The sequence below is a fragment of the Hemicordylus capensis genome, chromosome 2 (assembly GCF_027244095.1).
Source record: "Hemicordylus capensis ecotype Gifberg chromosome 2, rHemCap1.1.pri, whole genome shotgun sequence".
NCBI lineage: Eukaryota > Metazoa > Chordata > Lepidosauria > Squamata > Cordylidae > Hemicordylus > Hemicordylus capensis.
In genome coordinates, this window is record NC_069658.1 from 406,022,815 (window position 1) to 406,043,411 (window position 20,597).

Genomic DNA, 20,597 nt, shown 5'->3' on the forward strand with positions numbered 1-20,597 from the left:
GCAAAGAACTTTCTTGGCTTCTGAGTTCCTATCACTTTAGGGTTGCTAAGGAAGATGGTGTTATGTAAAAAAACAAAATTCATTCAGAGAATGACATCTGGTAACCTGCTGCTTGAACATCTACTGTAAACTATATTAATCATGACCATGTTGTATTGACATTCATTGTGCTTCAATGAGTCATGACTTAACTTGTCTCATTGATTTCAGTGGTGCTCAGTCATTACTAACTAGTCTGAATATATATACAAATTGTGTACTGAGTTAACTACAACACACAGGTGGCAAATTTATTAACACCCCCCCCACCGCCTTCACTGTGGTGCTAATCCATTTACAATGCCTTCCTGTAAATGTGCCAGTTTTTCTCACTCCTGCAGTCAAGAATGTTGTGCTCGGTTTCTTTCTACCAGGGCTGGCTAGCCCAGACCCAGTTTTGAGGAACAGGAGTTAGATGGCAGTGCTACCAAATGTCACAGTTTTTAGCACTAGTCAGAGAACTTGGTGTCCTATCCAGGAAAGCAAGGGAGAAAATAGTGCTTTTGTATCAGTATGTTGTTCCTTGTGTTTTTCAATAATAAGCAATCTAACAAAGCTGCACCTCCGCACAAAGATATAAAATACCCCTCTCCACTCCAAACAAACAACAATGCCATTCTCATAGGAAAGGAATTCTGGTTGGGTTTTTTTTTAATTAAAAAGATAATTAGCTGAGTTTCTAAACAGTAACAAAAACACAGCCAAGTGAAGAGTTTGTCCCATGCAGTTGGATTGTTGGTATACCAACAATAGTGCCAAAAAAGAGAGATTGTCTCCATTTGGATACTGGAGATTCCCTTCTGAAATAAATACACTGTACTGTAATGCTTCATGATTATTAATCAGCAGAGTTTGGCCACTCGTGACTGATGAGAAATCCATTGTGCAAAATAACTGGGGCTTTCCACTTTAATTTATTTAGCATTCCAAAGCATAGACAAAATAACACCTGTCATCCTATTCCCTCCTTTCTTTAACAAATGGGAAACAGATGTGAAGTTTTCAGAGTGGGAGGTGGGGAATTTATTTTATTTATTTATTTATATTTGTTAAACTTCTATACTGCCCAAACTTTTGTCTCTGGGCGGTTAACATAAAATCAATTAAAACACCTATAAAAGTTAAAACAGTGCAACAATTTAAAAACTGCCTGAGCAAAGTCTATTGGAGCTGACGGCTCAAGCGTAGTTGAATCTCTGTTATGGGGACCATTTTCTCTTTGGAGGATTGGTTCTTGCTAAAGCAGCCTTGAAGGCCAGTAAGAGCAGAAGGTTGTTCATATATATTTTATTCCATATACTTCAGAGAAATGGGCAGCTGTGAGGCCTTAAAGGGTTTAGGAAACCACTGTTTACGGAAGGCTTCTAGGACAGCTGGTTAAAGCATGAGAGAGAAAAAGCCCAGTAAACTTAATTACCATGTAATGAAAACAAAAGGCTCACCTGCAATGAATTACAGTTGCACAATTTTCCTTGTAGGGAAAGAAAGTAGAGAATGTCCACTTGCATCTGGAGTGGGTAAACAGTGGAACACCTGAGGTTATTCTCATTTGTGGAGCACAATCTGTGTTGCTGCAGCAGTAGATCTTTATCCTGAAGCTGTGTGGCTTCCTGACAGCTGTAGCATTAGCTTCACTGATAAGCAAAGATCTGTAGATTTCAAAATCCAGTAATCAGAGAAACTGCTTATGAAGACTGAATCGTTAGTATCAATGATCACACAAGGTCTTTCTAGCCCCACCTCCCCATTTGAAAGTTGTCTTAATGGGTTGTGTTTTCCCATAACTAGTAGCAGGCAGAGCCTGGCAAAACAGCAGCTACTCTTCTGATGCAGGCTTCAGGGGCCTCCTCGTTGGCAATGACATTATGTTATAACTTTGCAGGATGTAGACCAGGGATTCTCAACATTGGGTCCCCAGATGTTACTGGACTTCAACTCCCATAATCCCCAACCAAAGACCACTGGGGCTGAGGATTATGGGAGCTGAAGTCCAGTAACATCTGGGGACCCAACATTGAGAATCTCTGATGTTGACGATATGCACAATGGGTTGGTCTGTTTGCTACAAGACTATTCTCCTGTAGCACTGTGACCATAGTAAAAACACAGTTTCCAAGCACTCAACCTGCCAAATTGCAATTGCTGAGTAAATGTATGACAGAAAGTGGCTGGGTTTTTTAAAAGGGTTTGTTCAACTAACTTGTTCTCTGTACCATCTTTTCTAAAGCTCAGACCTCTGCTTTCCTATTGTCTGATGCTTGTCTGTTCTGGGTGGGTATAATTTTCCTGCAGAAGAATCACACCTCTTACAGTTAACCAGATGGGTATTCTAGGTCAGCTTGACCAGATGAGATCCCCTCTCCTTGCATTTGCATGACGTTTGAAAAAGCATTTACTGCCACCCTTGATTGGATAAGTTATCAGTCCTGTGAGAAATTCAAATAAGATTCTCCTATCAGAGAATGCTCTGATTCTTAAATCACGTGCTGGATGGGGCTAGCCGACAGTATGGTCTGAACCAATCGATTTCCTGATACTGAAACTTGCTTTTGAAAAATGTCACAGCATTCACTGCATTTCTACCTATGCCTGCTCTGTCTAACATGTACCAGATTTGCTTCCCAGATAATGATGGGGTTCTTCTTTATAAGAGGCTTTTAATAAGATACTCTGTGAACCTCTTGATCAGCCAGAGTGGTGGCAGTGTCTTAACTCTTCAGGGAACCTATTGAGAGTACAGGGTGAAAAGTTAAAGAAAAATGTGCCCATTTTTGTCACAATATGCAATTGTTCCCCATTCCCTGCTCATGCCATCTCCCACTTCCAGTGGTTGTGCATGCTGTCCAAAATGTGAGCACACAGTATTACCGGCACCTATTTATTAGTATCTTTAATACCAGTGTCACCTTAAGTGGCGCAGCAGGGAAATGCTTGACTAACAAGCAGAAGGTTGCTGGTTTGAATCCCCACTAGTACTATATTGGGCAGGGGTGATATAGGAAGATGCTGAAAGGCATAGTCTCGTACTGCATGGGAGGAGGAAATTGTAAACTGCTCCTGTATTCTACCAAAGAAAACCACAGGGCTCTGTGGGCGCCAGGAGTCGAAATCGACTTGACGGCACACTTTACCTTTAATACAAGTGCTGAGAAACCACATACTCCCCTTTTACCACTCTACGTCTCAGCACCAATTTTGAAATATAACAGCAGCAGCAACAAACCATAAAATTTTATACCCCCCAGCGGCTGAGTGCTCCTTTTGTCAGAAGTTGAGCACTGAGCTTGATCCTTTAAAAACAACAACAAAAAACCATGAAAATCAGCCAACACAACCAAATTGTAAACCAAAATGAGCAAATTTAAGCCTACCCTCTCAGCCACATTATTCTGCTACCATCTTATATATTTCTAAGTTGGGGCTCCGAAAAGGTGGTTGGGGGGAAAGGTGTGGGTGGCTTTTGCTCTTCTTTTGGAATTCATGCTCTTCAGAAGTTCTGTGCTGTGAGCCAGTGATAAGATAATTAAAGCAGCTGGGTTGGCTGCCAGCAAACTCAGGCAGGATCCTACATTGTAGCTACCTCAGCACCCTTATATCACACAGAGTTAGTATGTCGAAAAACCACAGCTTTGCATTTTTATTTCATTCTTGTGTGTGCACTATATATCCTGTATTTTATTTACAAAAACAGGTGATGAGCAATCTCATTGCAACACATACCTACGATGCAGGGACACAATATTCTTGTGATATATGCTTCCATCAGGCTTATACTATTTTGCAAATAAAGTTATTGCTGCATTTTTCTTTTCTTTTTTTGTTGCCTGGAGTGGCCCTTGACTTGGCAGCCACCACCAGAAGGGGAAATAATATGCAACAGGAGCAGAAACTCACAAATTGCCTCTCTTCTCAGAATAAGCTCTCTCTCTCAAACCTTCCCTCTGTTAGCAACAAGGTCCATCACCATTATACTTGCAACCACCTGAAAATCTGTTCCTGAGAGTCTCGTTTCCTTCAATCATTGCATGGGGTACGGTGTGGTGGGGTCTGCTGTGGGAGAGGATTCCTTAGAAACTGAGCAAAGTTTTCCAGAAATTTCTTCCTTCTGTCTGCAGACATTCTTCCTCCCTGTGCCACATCTCATGCCATGTCTCTTGACCTTTGAACAGCTTTTTGTGTGGCTCAGGCAGTGGGGAGAAGGGTGTAAGTAACAATATATTATGGTCTTAAGCCAGCAAAGAAGGGTGGAAGATACCTTCCACTTATACCATTGCGCAAGTGGTACTGTAGATGCAGCTCAATAGGTTTGCCTTTCATGCCATTTCAGAACATGGCACCTACGTGTAATGGTTTTTGTTTCTCTTTCTCTTCATCTTCTTCTGTCTTCTCTTTAAAATATTAAACCAAAAAAGCAGTGATTGGCACTGCTGATGCCATTCATTTTTGGTCAAGGTATGGATCACAGCTGTGGGTCACAAGTCACTAGTTGAAGGCCAAAAGACAGATGACCCAATGAAGGCAGGCATCTGTATTGGTAGTGATTTGTAGTATTGGCACTGTGGTGTAATAATGTGAACTGCAAAGGTACTAGGAGCTCTAAAGAGAAGTTGGAACTAGTGTTTGTGGGGAGGAAAAGCCATAAAGAAGCAATTACCTTTAAAAAAAAAGCTGTCTGTAAGAGTGCACAGTGGCTATTTCTCTTTAACATCATAGGCAATTTAAGACCCTGCTTGTTAAAAATGGACTATTGTATAGTCCCCAGCCACCTATTTGGAAGGATTATTGAGACATTATTACCTCTCAGTGGAAAAAGCATGCCACATTTTGTGTGCTTGTTACTGCTTTGACTGTGTTTCAACTTTAAAACCCAGTTCAGAGAAAAACAGGGATTTTAGGGACTTGAGAGTTATTCATTTGTTGTTTGTACACTGTTCTTTCCAGGGGCATGCAAGGTTGGATTGAGCCCTGGGACAAAAAGTGAAGAAGGGCCCCTGCCCCTCAACCTTCTACTTCTGCAGAGAGGTAGCCCAGGATTTGTCCCCACCTTGTTCAGTTTTAGTTATGACCCGGGTTCTTTTCAGAAACACAAAGGATCAGGTCTCATGATCAGTGAGACCCGGTTTGGGGCAGGGAGCAGAAAGGGCGGGCTTAGCTTCCCACTCACGAGCGGGAAGGGAGCCCTGGGCAGCTGAATTGGCTGCCCACACGATGGCCGGCTCCATGATGGAGCTGACGGGGTGGGGGGAGTGGGGGCCATGTGGCCCCCGGAAGCCCCAGTATGCCCTGCGTGAGCGCGCAGGGCATACTGAGGAGACCCCCAGAGCCGGGAGGTGGCTTTTTGCCTCCCAGCCGGGGGTCTACTCATGAGTAGGCGCAGCACGAAGGCACGCCGTGGCTACTCACGATCCTAAAAAGCAGGTTTGCTGGAGCGCTCGCTCCGCAAACCTGCTTTTTAGCAGGTGTTCTCGAGCGGCTTACCTGCTGCGAGCCCGGTGGTTCTTACGGTCAACAAAAATCGGGCTAGGCTCTGCTAGCCTGATTTTTGTTGACCGTGAGAATCGCCCCAAAGTGTAAACATCTTGTTTTTAACTTTAACCTTGGATCATGTTGGTGTCGTTTTGAGAAATACTCAAATTAAAATTCATGTAGTTAAAACACAAGAAAGACTGCCATAGTGGCCACTGAAGTCGGAATTGTGCTATTTTGTACTTACTTACCTTTTGATGCTTGTGGAGTGGGGGTAGGAGAGGGTGTCTGAAGTGTGTTTGTGTGTGTGTGTGTGAGAGCGAGAGCGAGAGCGAGAGAGAAGGCGCTCTTATCTTTGTTTGGAAGGATGCCTTTGCTTGCCTCCGTCTGGTTCTCTCACACAGGGTGCCTGGTGGCTACAACTGGGGAAGTTCGGGGAGTGGGGCCTGTGGATTTTACCCATGGCCCCCATGAGTCAGAAATTTTCAAACTTGGGTCCCCAGATGTTGTTGAACAACAACTCTCATCTTCTCCATCTGAGAATGATGGTAGACCAACAATCTCTAGGGAACCAAGTCTGAGAATCCCTGTCCTAAGTCTAGTACTGTTTTCATTATGCCAGCCTATCTATTTATTCATTCATTGAATTTATATACCGCCTAGTATAAAAATCTCTAGGCAGTATACAGAATAAAAAACATAAAACATGACACATTTAAAATTCATAAAAAGATAAAATCATAATAGATAAAAACACATTAAGGCATAATTTTTTAAATTTAAATGTGTTATTAACTCTGCACTTAATGGAAGTAGGTTTTATTTGCCACCATGTGGAGAGAAACATTATCAACGGTGATTAGTTTCAAGGTGGTCTTCAGACTCGGGACCAGTCTTTAACCCCACCTTAAACAGTTATTTTGAAATTTTTGTTAACTCCTTTTCTGCCTAAAAACATTTGAGTTATTGTACAACAGCAAAGTACCAGAAGGAAAAATGGGACCAGTTGACCTTTAAAAGCCTATCTTTGTCCTATGTAGGTGTGGTAAGCTCTTTTTCTTTCTCCTCCCAAATCAAGAGAGGAAATGTCAGTTGTCTAGTCAAATGATTTTCAAACTGTGCTTTGTGGCTAGTGAATAGATTACAAACGTTTATTAAGAAGCCCTTACCTTGTTCGTATTTCTTCATATGACACCACGTTTACTTAAAATGGGACATGAAACAGGCATGGAACTCATTCAAGCTTGGAACCACTTTTGTATCTTTAAAACACTTGGAGAAGTCAGTGTAATTCTTTTGTACATCAGAGTTGTGTAAACCAAAGGGTGGTGGTATGTGCATGAAGTGATCTCGTGAATGACCTCTCTGCCATGTGCTGTAAATTCTATTCAGACTTAATGGGGCTAAAGTATAGAAGTGTATTAATTGCTTTTGGAAGCCTTTCTCGGCTGCCCTTCAATAAAACAGGAAGAATAACAGTGATTTCATGCCTCGCAGAAACGTCAATGTTCACTTTGGGGATGTTGATATAAAAGCCTTCAGTGGGTTGCTCAGATTGCATGGGCTGTGTAATCCCCTTGGAAAAACATTTCTTTAGTTTTGCTATGTGACTTCATATGAGATTTCTGATTTAATAAGCAAACTTCTTTATAGGCTATATGACTCAAAATCTGTGTTGAATTTGAACTGATCCTATGTTCGCTTTCTTGGTCCAGCTCAAAGTTTGAGACTGAGATAGTAGAGAGTGGGTTTTCTTGCTTGCTTTTTTTAGGAGTCAGTATGGTACTTTTCTAGTAATGAGGAGGAGGATCAAAACCTCAATTAAAACGTACTGCGGCATTGCAAATGTGGCACTGAACAGGGGTTTGGAGGGGCTCTGCTGCTAGTTTGGGCCAGAGATGGAAACTCCACAAGTAAAGATCGGGATCAAGTGAAAGATATTGGTCTGCATCAGGAATATTATTTTATTATTATTTATTATTTATTTGATTTCTATACTGCCCTTCCAAAAATGGCTCAGGGCGGTTTATACAGAGAAATAATAAATAAATAAGATGGCTCCCTGTGCCCAAAGGGCTCACAATCTAAAAAGCAACATCAGATAGACACCAGCAATAGTCACTGGAAGTACTGTGGTGGGGCGGATAGGGCCAGTTACTCTCCTCCTGCTAAATAAAGAGAATCACCACGTTAAAAGGTGCCTCTTCCCCCACCACCACAAAGATCGTTGCCAAGTTCTGTGCGGCTGTGATTGGCATCTGGCGAAAGATGATAGCTAACGGGCTCCCCTGATATGAGTCCTGATAACACTTGCCTCCACATTCTTCATATCATATTAATTGCGCCATGGCAATGCATAATATTTTGTTAGATTAATGCAGTGCAACTTCACCATTTAGTGTATTTTACCATTTAGTGCAATTCCATGTAACTTTACCATTTTTAGTAATAGTCCAATTTATGGTAACCATTATAGTTTTAACCATTCTTAATTTTAATTCTAGCTTTTAAAATCATTTCCAGCTATATTACTACTACTATTTAAATTCCCCTTCTGTCTTTTCTGTGCATTTTATTATGGGAAAGTATGTTTAGCGGTTTTAGATTTTTAGTAGCTTGTTTCTTTTTAGCAGCTTGTCTCTTTTTTTAAAATTGTAATTGTTTTAAATTCTAGCCTTTCCACAATAGCTATCATCTTATTTGCAATCACCTCTATCAACATATAACTTTTCTCCAGTATTATCTTCATTTAATGTGTAATTTTATGCTGGTCTCTGACGGTAATAAAGCTTGACTGAACTGAAGGTGCCTCTTTGCAAAGTTATCAGGGGACTGGGGATTAAATAATAAACTGTATGGAGGCCAAGTGTTTACATTTGTAAACACCTGATATAGCTAGAAGGCACAAAACCCTATTTATTGCTTGCTTTAATTGGGGTAGGGGAGCTGATTCTGAACTCCACAAAATGTTTATTTGCATGAAAGTGAATCCTCATACAATGTAGATTCTGCAAGTGGGACGAGGGAGGGAACTACTTGGATTTCCATAATCTCCATCCCTTGCCATGTCTGGTATTTCTTAAGAAGGGTTTTTATTGAGTAGGCTTTCTGGAACATCTGTTAGATCACTGTAGGAAACAGGATGATGGATTAGATAGTTTGAACCAGGACATTCCTCCTATATTCTTAAGGTGAAAGCCCCCAAAGCAGGATGAATGTGTTTTTTTTTAATCTTGTAAGAACTCTGGAAGCATTCAATTATAGATGGATGTGGCAAGGTCAGACTGGCGGCACTGAGAAGGCGGTGCAATGTATGAGGGGAGGGCACTGGGTTTTGAGCAGAATGGGTACTTAAGGGTGGGAGTACTAATTGCTGCTGAGTGGGGCGCACCCGGAATATGCCCTGTTGCCCTGTGGGCCATTCCGAACCTGAGCAAGGTTGAAGTGGGTCTTGGGACAAGAAATGAAGATGGGCACCTGGGCTCTTTGCCGCCTCGTTGTCTCCTCCCACTCATGTCTGCAAAAGAACTGTAAGGACATGGTGGTGGTGGTGGTGGTGGGGAAACCACATTCTCAACATGCCCTTTCTTTCGCTCCTATAACAATAATATCGCACACTCTCCATGCTGTGATCAGGAGCCAGTAGCTTGCCACTGAGTCAGAAGAAGTGGGAGGGGAGGGCATAGAGCAGGCTGTACTCCAGCCAGAGGGTCCCCCTCCCTCATGGCCCCTGGGAATATTGGTCTGCTTTTGTTCAGTTATATCTATGCTCTTGTGATTAGATTTAATCTTGCATTGCCCTGCGTTAACAGGCTCCTTTGCTCCTAACAGCTATTCTGTAGTGACTTCCCAGTTTAGATTCTATTTGTTTATACCTTTTGGTATGCATAAACAGATACTGCCTAGCATAATAGGGCTCTGCATTTATTAGCCTACTTTCCAGTAGGCTTCTGAGGTCACCTGGCATTCTGTGTGTATGTGTGTGTCCGTGTGTCGTCTGCCCCCCCCCCGCCATCAGCTTTGCAATGCCTGGACCAATATGAACCAAATTGGATGCAGTTGTAGGGACACCTGTATGGTGTAGTTTGTGATGATGTCATCCACCCTGATCCAAGATGGCAGACGCGTAAACTTTTGAGGCGCAAGTGGGATAACTTGTGAACCGCTAACCGATTTGAACCAAATTTGCTACAGCTGTAGAGACACATAGGGATGCCCCAAATGGCATGGTGTGCAATGTCACCCTCTCCAATTCAAGATGGTGGCCGCATGAACTTCTGAGGCACAAAGGGGCTAATCTTTGGACTGCCTAACCTATTTGAACCCAGTTGGGTACAGCTGCAGTGAGTGACGCACAGGGACACTTCAGTGGCATAGTTTGAGATGATGTCATATACATCGATTCAAGATGGTGGACACATCAACTTTTGAGGTGCAAGTTGGAAGATGGTGGACACATCAACTTTTGAGGTGCAAGTTGGTGGACACGTAAACTTTTGAGGCGCATGTGGGCTAACTTAAGAACCGCTTAACCGATTTGAACCAAATTTGCTACAGCTGTAGAGACACATAGGGATGCCCCAAATGGCATGGTGTGCAATGTCACCCTCTCCAATTCAAGATGGTGGCCGCATGAACTTCTGAGGCACAAAGGGGCTAATCTGTGGACTGCCTAACCTATTTGAACCCAGTTGGGTACAGCTGCAGTGAGTGATGCACAGGGACACTTCAGTGGCATAGTTTGAGATGATGTCATATACATCGATTCAAGATGGTGGACACATCAACTTTTGAGGTGCAAGTTGGTGGACACGTAAACTTTTGAGGCGCATGTGGGCTAACTTAAGAACCGCTTAACCGATTTGAACCAAATTTGCTGCAGCTGTAGGGACACTTCAATGGCATAGTTTGTGATGATGTCATCTACCCCAGTCAAAGATGGTGGATGCGTGAACGCTTGAGACACAAGTGGGCTAATTTGTGGCCTGTCTAACTGATTTGAAGCAAATTACATACAGTTGTAGTTGTAGTGAGTGGCACACAGGGACACTTCAGTGGTGTAGTTTGTGATGATGTCATCCACCCTGATTCAAGATGGTGGAAGCGTAAACCTTTGAGGTGCAAGTGAGCTAACCTGTGAAATGCTTAACTGATTTGAACCAAATTTGCTACAGCTGTAGGGACACATAGGGACACCTCAATGGCAAAGATTGTGATGATATCATCCACCCCAATTCAGGATGGTGGGGACACAAACTTTTGAGGTGCAAGTGCACTAATTTGTGGACAGTCTAACCGATTTGAACCAAATTTGGAACAGTTGTAGTGAGTGACACACAGGGACACCTCAATGGTGCAGTTTGTAATTATGACATCCAACCCGATCCAAGATGGCGGATACATGCACATTTGAGGCTCAAGAGATCTAACTTGTGGACCTTGATTTGAACCAAATTTAGTCCAGATGTAGTAAAAGTTTTGTTTATGAAATCTATAACCAAACATGCCAGATCATAATTTGAACCAAATTTAGTCCAGATGTAGAAACAGTGAAAGGAATGTAGGCTGATTAGTTCTTACTAGAACAACTGGTTTGTTTATGCATGCATTTATGTACTGGTTTTCAGGCAACCTCCTAAAGCGATTTACAAAAAACTTAAAGGACAGTGCATCAAGCCACACATTAACATTTTCACATGGGCCTTAGCCTCACTTCCTCTTTCCTCCCCTCAGAGCAAGATGGTCCCTGGCTGCTCTGTGGTGGCAGTTGGGGGAGGGGGGCACTTCAGCTGGCACAAAGGAGCTGGATGGTAGCAGCTCCCCAGCCTGTCCCTCTTTCTTCTCCCCCTCCCCTCAGAGCAAGATGGTTCCTCAGAACAAGATGGATATTTTTCTTGTACTACTGCTACTACTACTTCTACTACATCATAATGATGATAATAATAGAACCAGTATTGGATGCATACTCTCTGTGTGTGTGTGTGTGTATGTTCATACAGAAAAAAGGTGTTGTTAATATCCCCCCCCCCCGAGTTCTGATTTAAGAGGCCAGGGCCATGTTACTGCAACCTAAGTGGCATTAATTCTTCTTCTGTTATTTAGGTCATGTTGGCTGCTTCTTACTGGTCCCTCCTAGCACCTGCCATAGAACTAGCAGAGAATTCTGGGAAGTTTGGGGCCTTTGCATTCTTCCCTGTGGTTATCGGCTTCACTCTCGGAGCAGCATTCGTGTATTTCGCTGACCTTCTTCTTCCCTGGCTGGTGAGTAGCGTTTTTAACAGTCTCTAATTTGAGTGGTCAGGAAAGTCCATTGTCCAATGCATCTTGCATGTGCTGGACACTGCTCTTGTTTTGAGCTTAGTGAAGCAGCTGAAAACTACGATGCTATGAAGTGTACTGGCTCCTTCCTGACGCTCAAAGCCAGATCCTGGGCTTATGAAGGTGGTGTTGGCAGAGCAGCTTTGCCTCTTGATGGTTGTCCTTCCTGCAGGTTCCATGACCTGGCTGATTAGGCAAGATCCCACAGGCAAGGTACACCCTTTCAGATGTGATTTCATAACACCTGTATCCTTCACCCCTACCGCACTACTCCTCTGTTTAACACAGATGAAATACTTAAGGCAAAATGGTTTGTAATTTAGTGTGTTTGGCTTTTAATTTCTCTCCTGTTGTGTGGTAGGGTCAAGTACAAATTGTGAGAAATAGTTTTGATTTTGCTGCTTGTCTAAGGGTAGTTTGGAAGACCTTGAAGATCTCACACTGCTGTAGATCCTCGGTACTAAACCATTGGGGTGTGTGCAAATGAAGCCGATGAAGAGGCTGTGCCCTCCTCAGGAGCTGCTCAGTTAGAGACACAATGTCAATCTTTTCTTTTTTTTAAATTTAAGATATAATGAAGTTGTATTTCTGAGGCTATCTCACAGGCAGCCTAGATGTTTATATTGCTCTTGGCTCTGGAGTTATGTGAATGAAAAGTACTGCTTGCTTTTTCATTCCTTGTTATGCAGGTCTTTGTGTTTATTTTTTATAATAGTGTTTAAAAAAAAAAATCTAAGAGGAGATCTTGGTTGATTCAGGTGGGATTCTCATTCCACTCCCTTAAATCTTAAGCAAAGAGCCAGTATGCAGTTCTAGGTTCTATTGTGGTCTTTCTGTTAGGGAAGTCTTTGAAATTCTAGTGACGAGGCTAGCCCTAACATTTGGCAAGGCGAGACAACTATTTTTGTAGTTAGTTTAACAGTCAGCTGTTTATGCAGGATATGCATATGCAACAACTTAAAATATAAGAATATGACAAATATTTATATACCGCTTTTCAACAAAAGTTCCCAAAGTGGTTTACAAATATATAAATAAATCAAATGGCCCTCTGTCTCCAAAGGGGTTGATTGATTTGATTGCTTAAGTGCCATAAAGTCAGTGTCGACTCTTAGCGACCACATAGATAGATTCTCTCCAGGATGTTACAACTCCTCTCCAGGGGTTACAATATTTAAAAAGAAACTTAAGATAGACACTAGTAACAGCCATTGAAGGGATGCTGTGCTGGGGGTGGAAAGGGTCAGTTGCTCTCCCCCTGCTAAATAAAGAGAATCACCACTTTTAAAAGGTGCCTTTTGGCTCAGTTAGCAGGGGACTAAATATATCTCTTTACAATACTTGGTGCTGAGTTTTGGACTGCTCTCTCTAGTTTTTGTGGCCATATGTGCAAAAATAGCTGTGTGTCAGGTAGTACCATAGTTCTTGGGACTAATAAGTGCTTCAGTTTTCCCTATATTCAACTAAACTTGATATTTATTGATAATAGTGGACAGATGCTTTTGTCTAATTGCATCAAAGAGAAAATGGTTTATTAAATAGTGGTATAATGCAGGGGTGGCCAGCCTGAGGCTCTTCAGCTGTTGTTGGTCTACAATTCCATTGTGGCTGGGGATAATGGGAGATGCAGTCAAGCAACAGCTGAAGAGCCTCAAGTTGGCCATCTCAGAGCTGGTCTTGTGGTAGTGAGTATGACTTGTCCCCTTAGCTAAGCAGGGTCCACCCTGGTTGCATGTGAAAAGGAAACTCGAAGTGTGAGCACTGTAAAATAGTCCCCTTAAGGGATGGAACTGCTTTGGCAAGAGCATCAGAAAGTTCCAAGCTCTCTCCCTGGGATCTCCAAGATAGGCTTGAGAGAGACCCCTGCCTGCAACCTTGGGGAAGCTGCTGCCAATCTGTGAAGACAATGCTGAGCTAGATAGACCAGTGGTCTGACTCGGTATGTGGCAGCTTCCTATGTTCCTATGCTATGTCTCCTTTTTCACATGACCATTCTATTCCTGCCTCCCTTCTTCCCTGTAGTGGATCTGTATATAGCAGCCTGCTAATGCAGTGATATTCTGTGGTGAGGAAAAAGTGCTTGATTTGCAAGGCATGATATTGATCAGGTAGTCATGTTTTGGTAAAACTACACTTGCAGTCCTGATACCACAAAGCAACCTGAGCATATTGCACTTCTGCAGTGTCCTACTGAATACTTATTTAAACTGCTGTGTGAGTGTGTTTGTTTTGTATTTTGACCTGATTCAGTGATCTCAGTAGATTTCAAGAAAACAGTCTTGGTCTGTAGCATCTGTTAGGTTGGAATACCAAGAAGCTTTAGATGTTTCAGCAGTTATAAAAACTTGTTCCTGCAAATTCGCTTTAGTAACTAGTTCAAATCGTTTAGGTTTCTTATTTGCATCCAACAGATGCAAAGTATGTGGGCTAGTATGTGGGCTTTAGCATCCAAGAGTGCTTGGTCTGACAGGCCTTGCAGAGATGCAAAAGCTTGCTTAAACATTTATTCTGCATTGTCATGATTGTCTGTCTGGCCCAGACCTCCATCTCTTTTCTCCATAGAACAGCTATGGCAGAACTTTAGCATTAAATACTATTATGCAATCATATGCTCTTTGATTAAGTGCCTTCAAGTCAGTGTCTACTCTTAGCATAAATGTGCCCAGGACTGTGTCTTTAGAGTTGGAAGAATTGTATTTAGGCCCTGAATTCTTGCAAATCTCAATACAGCATGCCTTGATCTTAAGTATATATCCAATTAGCCCTCTGCTTTCCTATGTGCTCAAACACTATCTAGAAATATTTAAAAGGCCTTCACGTGTGTTAAGGTATTTTCATCAAGCTGCCACGACGTGTATGTAGTGGGTTCCTGCCAAAGACCATAATTTTTGTCTTCTCATAATTTATTTTTAAGAAATTCCTTTTCACAAAAGGAGCCTTGAGAGGAAACTTAGCCCTAATGCTGTGTAAGATAATATACTTCTGTATACATTCATAAAGAAATATTTGTTGGTCACTGCTGGAGAAAAATACCCACCATTAAATAGTTCAGACTTGATTATTAATATAACCATCTTTAAATTCAAGCATGTCTTCTGGTGGAGGTTGCTTCAGTGCATGAAAGGGGGGGGGGAAAGAAGAGGGGAAATGCATTTGTGAGAACACTAAGGTGCTGAAGGGTTCTTTGAGTTGCATCGGGAACTGGCCCTCCTTTTCCTACCAGCTGCATGCTGAGTCAAAGTTCTCAGAAGGAGAAGGGAGCCATGGTATAATAAACACAGTTTGAGGGAGCCTGGGATATGGGGGCCTTAGGGCAGGATGCTGGAAGGAAGGAAGCTGACCTGGCTGGGCACCTCCTGGGGAAGGAAGAAATATTAGCTGTGTGTGGGGAAAAAAAGGTAAAGTCTTTTGCCACTTTCTTTGACCCATCACAGGTTCCATGTAACTGTTGTTAGAAGCAGGATGGTGAACCAAATAGACTCCAGTCTGATAACTTGAAGGGACTGTAACTTAGGGGCAGAGTGCCTGCTTTGCATGCTGAGGGTCCCAGGTTCAATAACTGGCATCTCGACATAAGGCTGGGAAAGACCTTTATCTGAAATCCCGGAGTCACTGAGGACAATCCTGAACTATATGGACGGGCTTTGTCTTGGTAGAAGACAGGTTCATATGTTCACAACTTGTGTTGGAGCCACAGAGATTTTCTTACTGTCTGTGAGTGCCTTTCCTGGTATAGATGTTGTGTAAGAGAGGGTGAATGAGTCCCTTGTGTGGCTGAGATTTGTTTTGTAATCATTGAACAGCCTTCTTGTGGTGACACTTATCTGGCACAATTTGTCTTATAGTAAGTGGCTTTTAAATGAAATCATATTGCAGTATCATTGGCACAAATCTATGATGGAAAAATAGTGATGTTGCACTTTAAAATGTATAACAGCACTTCAGTTGGTCAAAAACTTATCTCGAAATCCTACTTTCTCTTAAATGTATAATATAACAAGTCAATTTCAATATCTTTAAGGTGCAATATTTTTGTTTTAACCACTTGGAAATCCCTGGCATCTCCTTTTCTCCTTTTAGTTCTTTGCCAGAGCCAATTTGGTAGCCATGAATTTCCTACAAGATGGCAATCATTTTTTAACATCCATCTTTTAACTATTCACAGCAACATAACTGCCAAGACTAAAGGCAATCTGTTTCTAGGAGAGGAGAGCTGGTCTTGTGGTAGCAAACATAACTTGTCCCCTTAGCTAAGCAGGGTCCACCGTGGTTGCATATAGATGGGAGACTAGAAGTGTGAGCACTGTAAGTTATTCCCCTCAGGGGATGGAGCCACTCTGGGAAGAGCATCTAGGTTCCAAGTTCCCTCCCTGGCTTCTCCAAGATGGGGCTGAGAGAGATTCCTGCCTGCAACCTTGGAGAAGCCGCTGCCAGTCTGTGGTGACAATACTACTGAGCTAGATAGACCAATGGTCTGACTCAGTATATGGCAGCTTCCTATATTCCTAGTTATTCCCTCTGTTATAATCTGGACTATTTTTAAATAAGCAACAGTGTTAGCGGTAATTTCACCAATAAGAGGGAAGTGTTGAGAGTCAGATAGACCAGTGGTCTGATAGCTTCCTATGTCCCTAATAGCAAAGAATGTAGGTATAGAGAGTGGGCACTCTTCCAGTAAGGGGATGAAAAAAAGCTACAAAGCTAGCTGATCTTCCAAGCTCTCATAACCTACTGTAGAATCCTCCCCACTGAACTGTGCTGTCTCCACATATTCCTCATCAAATGTTGAGTTATTGCTCTCAGCGTGCACCTGCTGATATTCTGAAATAGAGTTTCCTAATTCTTTGTGTAAGGTGAGTAAATGTCTCTGCAGGAGAGCAGAAACTATTATTGGAGGCAGAAGAAGAGATGCAATGGGATTTTCCTCTCAGTATTCCAAGCACACTCACTCAGTGAGGAGGGAAAGAAAGAGATCTTTACTAGAAACATATCCTAGCAAGCAGAAATATATTGTGCTGCTTGTCCTTCTAGTACTGTCAACTCTAACTAAGAAAACAGTCTCTTCAGTCTGTGTAGCAAGTAGATGGGTGAGCAAATTTTTCCTGTGAAGCAGAAAGATTAAGACAGCTGTCTCATGTTTATCCTTTCTCATTTTTGCCAAAAAATTAAAAACTCATGCCATGGGAATCTGTTGCTGGTCTTACTTAAAGAACAAAAACATGTTGCTTATCCTTTCTCTGTGTGTAATCAATTAGCAAATGGATTGAATTTTTAAAATGTGCCCTTGATGGCCTGTCCCACCCCAAGCCCACATTAGTGTCCCTCAGTGGTCTCCCCTTGGTGCTAACCAGTCAGAAAATGCAGCAAGCTTGTGCTTGCAGTACTTTAGGAACAAAGGAAGCTGCCTTATACCAAGTCAGACCATTGGTCCTTTTAGCTCAGTGTTGTCTACAGAGACTGGCAGCGGATTCTCCAAGGTTGCGGGCAGGAATCTCTCTCAGCCCTATCTTGGAGATGCCAGGGAGGGAACTTGGAACCTTCTGCATGTAAGCAGGCAGGTGCTCTTTCCAGAGCAGCAGCCCCATCCCCTGAGGGGAATGGTCATACACTTCTTACACATAGTCTCCCATTCAAATGTAAACCAGGGCAGATGCTGCTTAGCAAAGGGGACCATTCATGCTTGCTACCACAAGACCAGCTCTCTTCCCCTTTAGAGAAACCCGGGCATGCCCGGGTTTGGGGAGGTATTCCTTACTGATCACAGTTACATGATAGCAAACCAGATTATAACAGAGGGGAATAACTAGGAACATAGGAAGCTGCCATATACTGAGTCTATCTAGCTCAGTATTGTCTTCACAGACTGGCAGTGGCTTCTCCAAGGTTGCAGGCAGGAGTCTCTCTCAGCCCTATCTTGGAGATGCCAGGGAGGGAACGTAGAACCTTCTGCATGCAAGCAGGCAGGTGCTCTTCCCAGAGCAGCAGGGAGTTGCTGCTCTGGGAAGTTGAATACTTTAAATTTTAAAATGTTAGTTGAATGTTTTAAATTGTTGTTTTAATAGTATGTTTTATTTTGTCTTTATTGTGTTTGTGAACTGCCTAGAGCCTTTGGAGTCAGGTGGTATATAAAATAAATATACAACTAGTAATGGTACTAAAATTCAGTTATCTGGTTTGGTTTGCGAGTTTGTCCAGCTCATAATATTCAGCCATGTTACAAATCAAATGCCATTTCCCCCAGGAGCTCAGCTTAGGCTCGGAATGAAATTCTGTGCATGTCTAGTCAGTGTTAAACAGACCAGACGCCCAAAGTCAGATGTTTAGAAATTCTTTAATGTTCAGAAATCCTTGCTGAAATGCTTCTTGTTCCCTGTGAGCAATATGATCAGACCACCTCACCAAGCAGCTTTTGATTAGTTGAGTATCTTCCCTGTTTGGGTTAATTCTGTTGATTGATTAATTCTAACCCCTGATTCACATCATTACCCTGCTGTTGTTACTGGCTGGGTTGCAAGGGAGGGAGGCTGCATTTCCAAGCGGCTGTCCACCATGGTTGGTGCTGTGTGGTGGGACAAGGTGAAAAGAAACTGCAGTTCCCAGGACAGGGAGGAATGCCATGATGCATATGGCACAGATGTACCCACATTATGAGCTCAGAGATAACTCCATGGGTTTTCTTCCCTGAATGCATGCTGTGGGAGCTTGTAAATATGAACTTGTAAACAAGTGAGACAAGGGGAGTTCTTCCATCTTTGCAATAAGAACCATGTACCTACCTGTCTTTGAACTTGGAACATGAGTGACATTTTTCAAGGAATGGGAAGGAAGTGAATATTTCAGTACAAAAACAAATGTTCTCATTTAAGTACTTTCAGCTAAAATCTGAGGAGTGCTGAATTTTGAAGGCCTAAAAAGGGGAAGAATTTCTTGGCGGGAAGATAGAAATATGCTTTTTGAGGGCTTACAATTATATTATGTCATTCCAAGGCATTCTGGGGAGAAAATGGCAGCTGCTGTGCCTAGCAGCTGCTGAGGGGAGCTCTGCTACTAGCAGCAGCAACATTTTTTAAAGAAGTTGTAGTAAGTACTAATCTGCCTACTTTCCTTTCACTATCTCTACAACTGGATTACATTTGATTCAAATTGAGGTCCACAAGTTAGATCTTTTGCACCTCATTTGGTTCAAATTGGTTAGACAGTCCACAAGTTAGCCATCTGGCACCTCAAACGTTTACGTGTCTGCCATCTTGGCTTGGGGTAGATGACATCACAAACTATGCCATTGAGGTTTCCCCATGTGCTCTTATAGCTGTAGCAAATTTGGTTCAAAGTTTTTAGGTGGTTCACAGGATAGCCCACTTGCGCCTCATATGTTCACGTGCCTGCCAAAACCTTGCCGTTGAGGTATCCCTATGTGTCCCTACAACAATACCCAATTTGGTTCATATTGGTCCAGGAGTTGTGAAGTTGATGGCAGGGACACACATACACACACAATATGCCGGGTGATCTTATAAGCCTACTGAAAAGTAGGCTAAAAAAATGAAGAAGAAAAAAGATAAAAACTTGTTAGCACTCTTCCCCTCAACTGTGAGCTCTGTCATATGAATGTCTGGAAGATTTTTGCTCACTCCTCTGAAAAGGTCGCCAAAATGGTCCTAATTTTTCTGCCCATTACATGTCCCTCCTCTTTTATGATTACAAATATGATAAATATTTATATACTGGTTTTCAACAAAAGTTCCCATAGATTTACATATGATTTACATAGATATAAATAAAATAAAATGGCTCTCCATCCCTAAAGGGCTCACAATCTAAAAAAAGAAACATAAGATAAACACCAGCAACCACCACTGGAGGGATGCTGTGCTGGATAGGGCCAGTTACTCTCCCCTTGCTAAATAAAGAGAATCACCACTTTAAACAGGTGATACTTTGCTCAGTTAGCAGAGGCACTGAGCCCCTCTCTTTAGAGAGCGTTGTGCTATATTCTTGATTCTATAGATTAAAAAATGTTCTGAACAGAAGTGAGAGTTTTTTAAGGAAATGTAAAAAAGGAACATTGGCTTAAAGGATTGTTTTGGATATTGTGCTGGAAAACAGGAATTGTCTTATATGGGTATATGCCACAGGATTAGGGATGTGAACTAACCAGCAGATGGCTGGTTTGGCAGTGGGGGGGGGGTACCTTTAAGGAGCAGTGAGGGTGCTCTTACCTCCACCCCCCTGCCTGACTGTGTTTACCCAGTTGACACTGTGTTCAAAATCACTGCCGTGGGGCAGCAGCATACCCTCTTGCCGCCCCGGTCAGCATCAGACCAGAAGTGGCTGGTGTGTGCATGAGACCATGCACATACATGACTGGTCCAGAAAAGGGCCTCCGAACCGGTTCATGCACATTCCTACACAGGATGGCACAACTAGTTGAGCCTTTTGGGTACAAGACTTAGGCTACCCTGTAGAGGAGTGCTGGGATCGAGACCGATCCTGGTAGTTCTTACGACCAGCCCTCCCCAGGTAGGACAGCCTGGGTATGGCTGGTTGTGAGAACTAATTAGAGACCTCGAGACTCTGTAGACAAAACAAGATTCTCCCTGACTTTTAGAAAGTCAATGATATTGAGGGATATTTAGTCAAACTAATAGTTTTTTTTTTTTTTAAATGAGTGCATCTATTTTCCCCCCCTATGCTTTCAGTTAATGCTATCTGCAGAACTGGGGGAAAGGTAAGCAAAGTATTTGCATTTATAACCTTCAGAAGGGAGAGGATCT

General features: G+C 42.5%; 1 protein-coding gene across 5 annotated transcripts in view; it reads left to right on the top strand.

Moving 5' to 3' along the window:
• SLC39A11 (solute carrier family 39 member 11) overlaps positions 1-20,597 on the top strand; it is a 498,275-nt gene that overhangs the window by 30,598 nt on the left and 447,080 nt on the right. For 3 of the 5 annotated variants that reach the window (XM_053296433.1, XM_053296437.1, XM_053296434.1), the window contains exon 4: positions 11,608-11,766. The exons of 1 other annotated variant lie outside the window; for it this stretch is intronic. In XM_053296433.1, coding sequence (XP_053152408.1) covers positions 11,608-11,766 — 159 coding nt within the window. Of the gene's footprint in view, positions 1-4,132; positions 4,243-11,607; positions 11,767-20,597 lie in introns of those variants that run through there. One more of the 5 variants, XM_053296435.1, reaches the window with a different exon arrangement.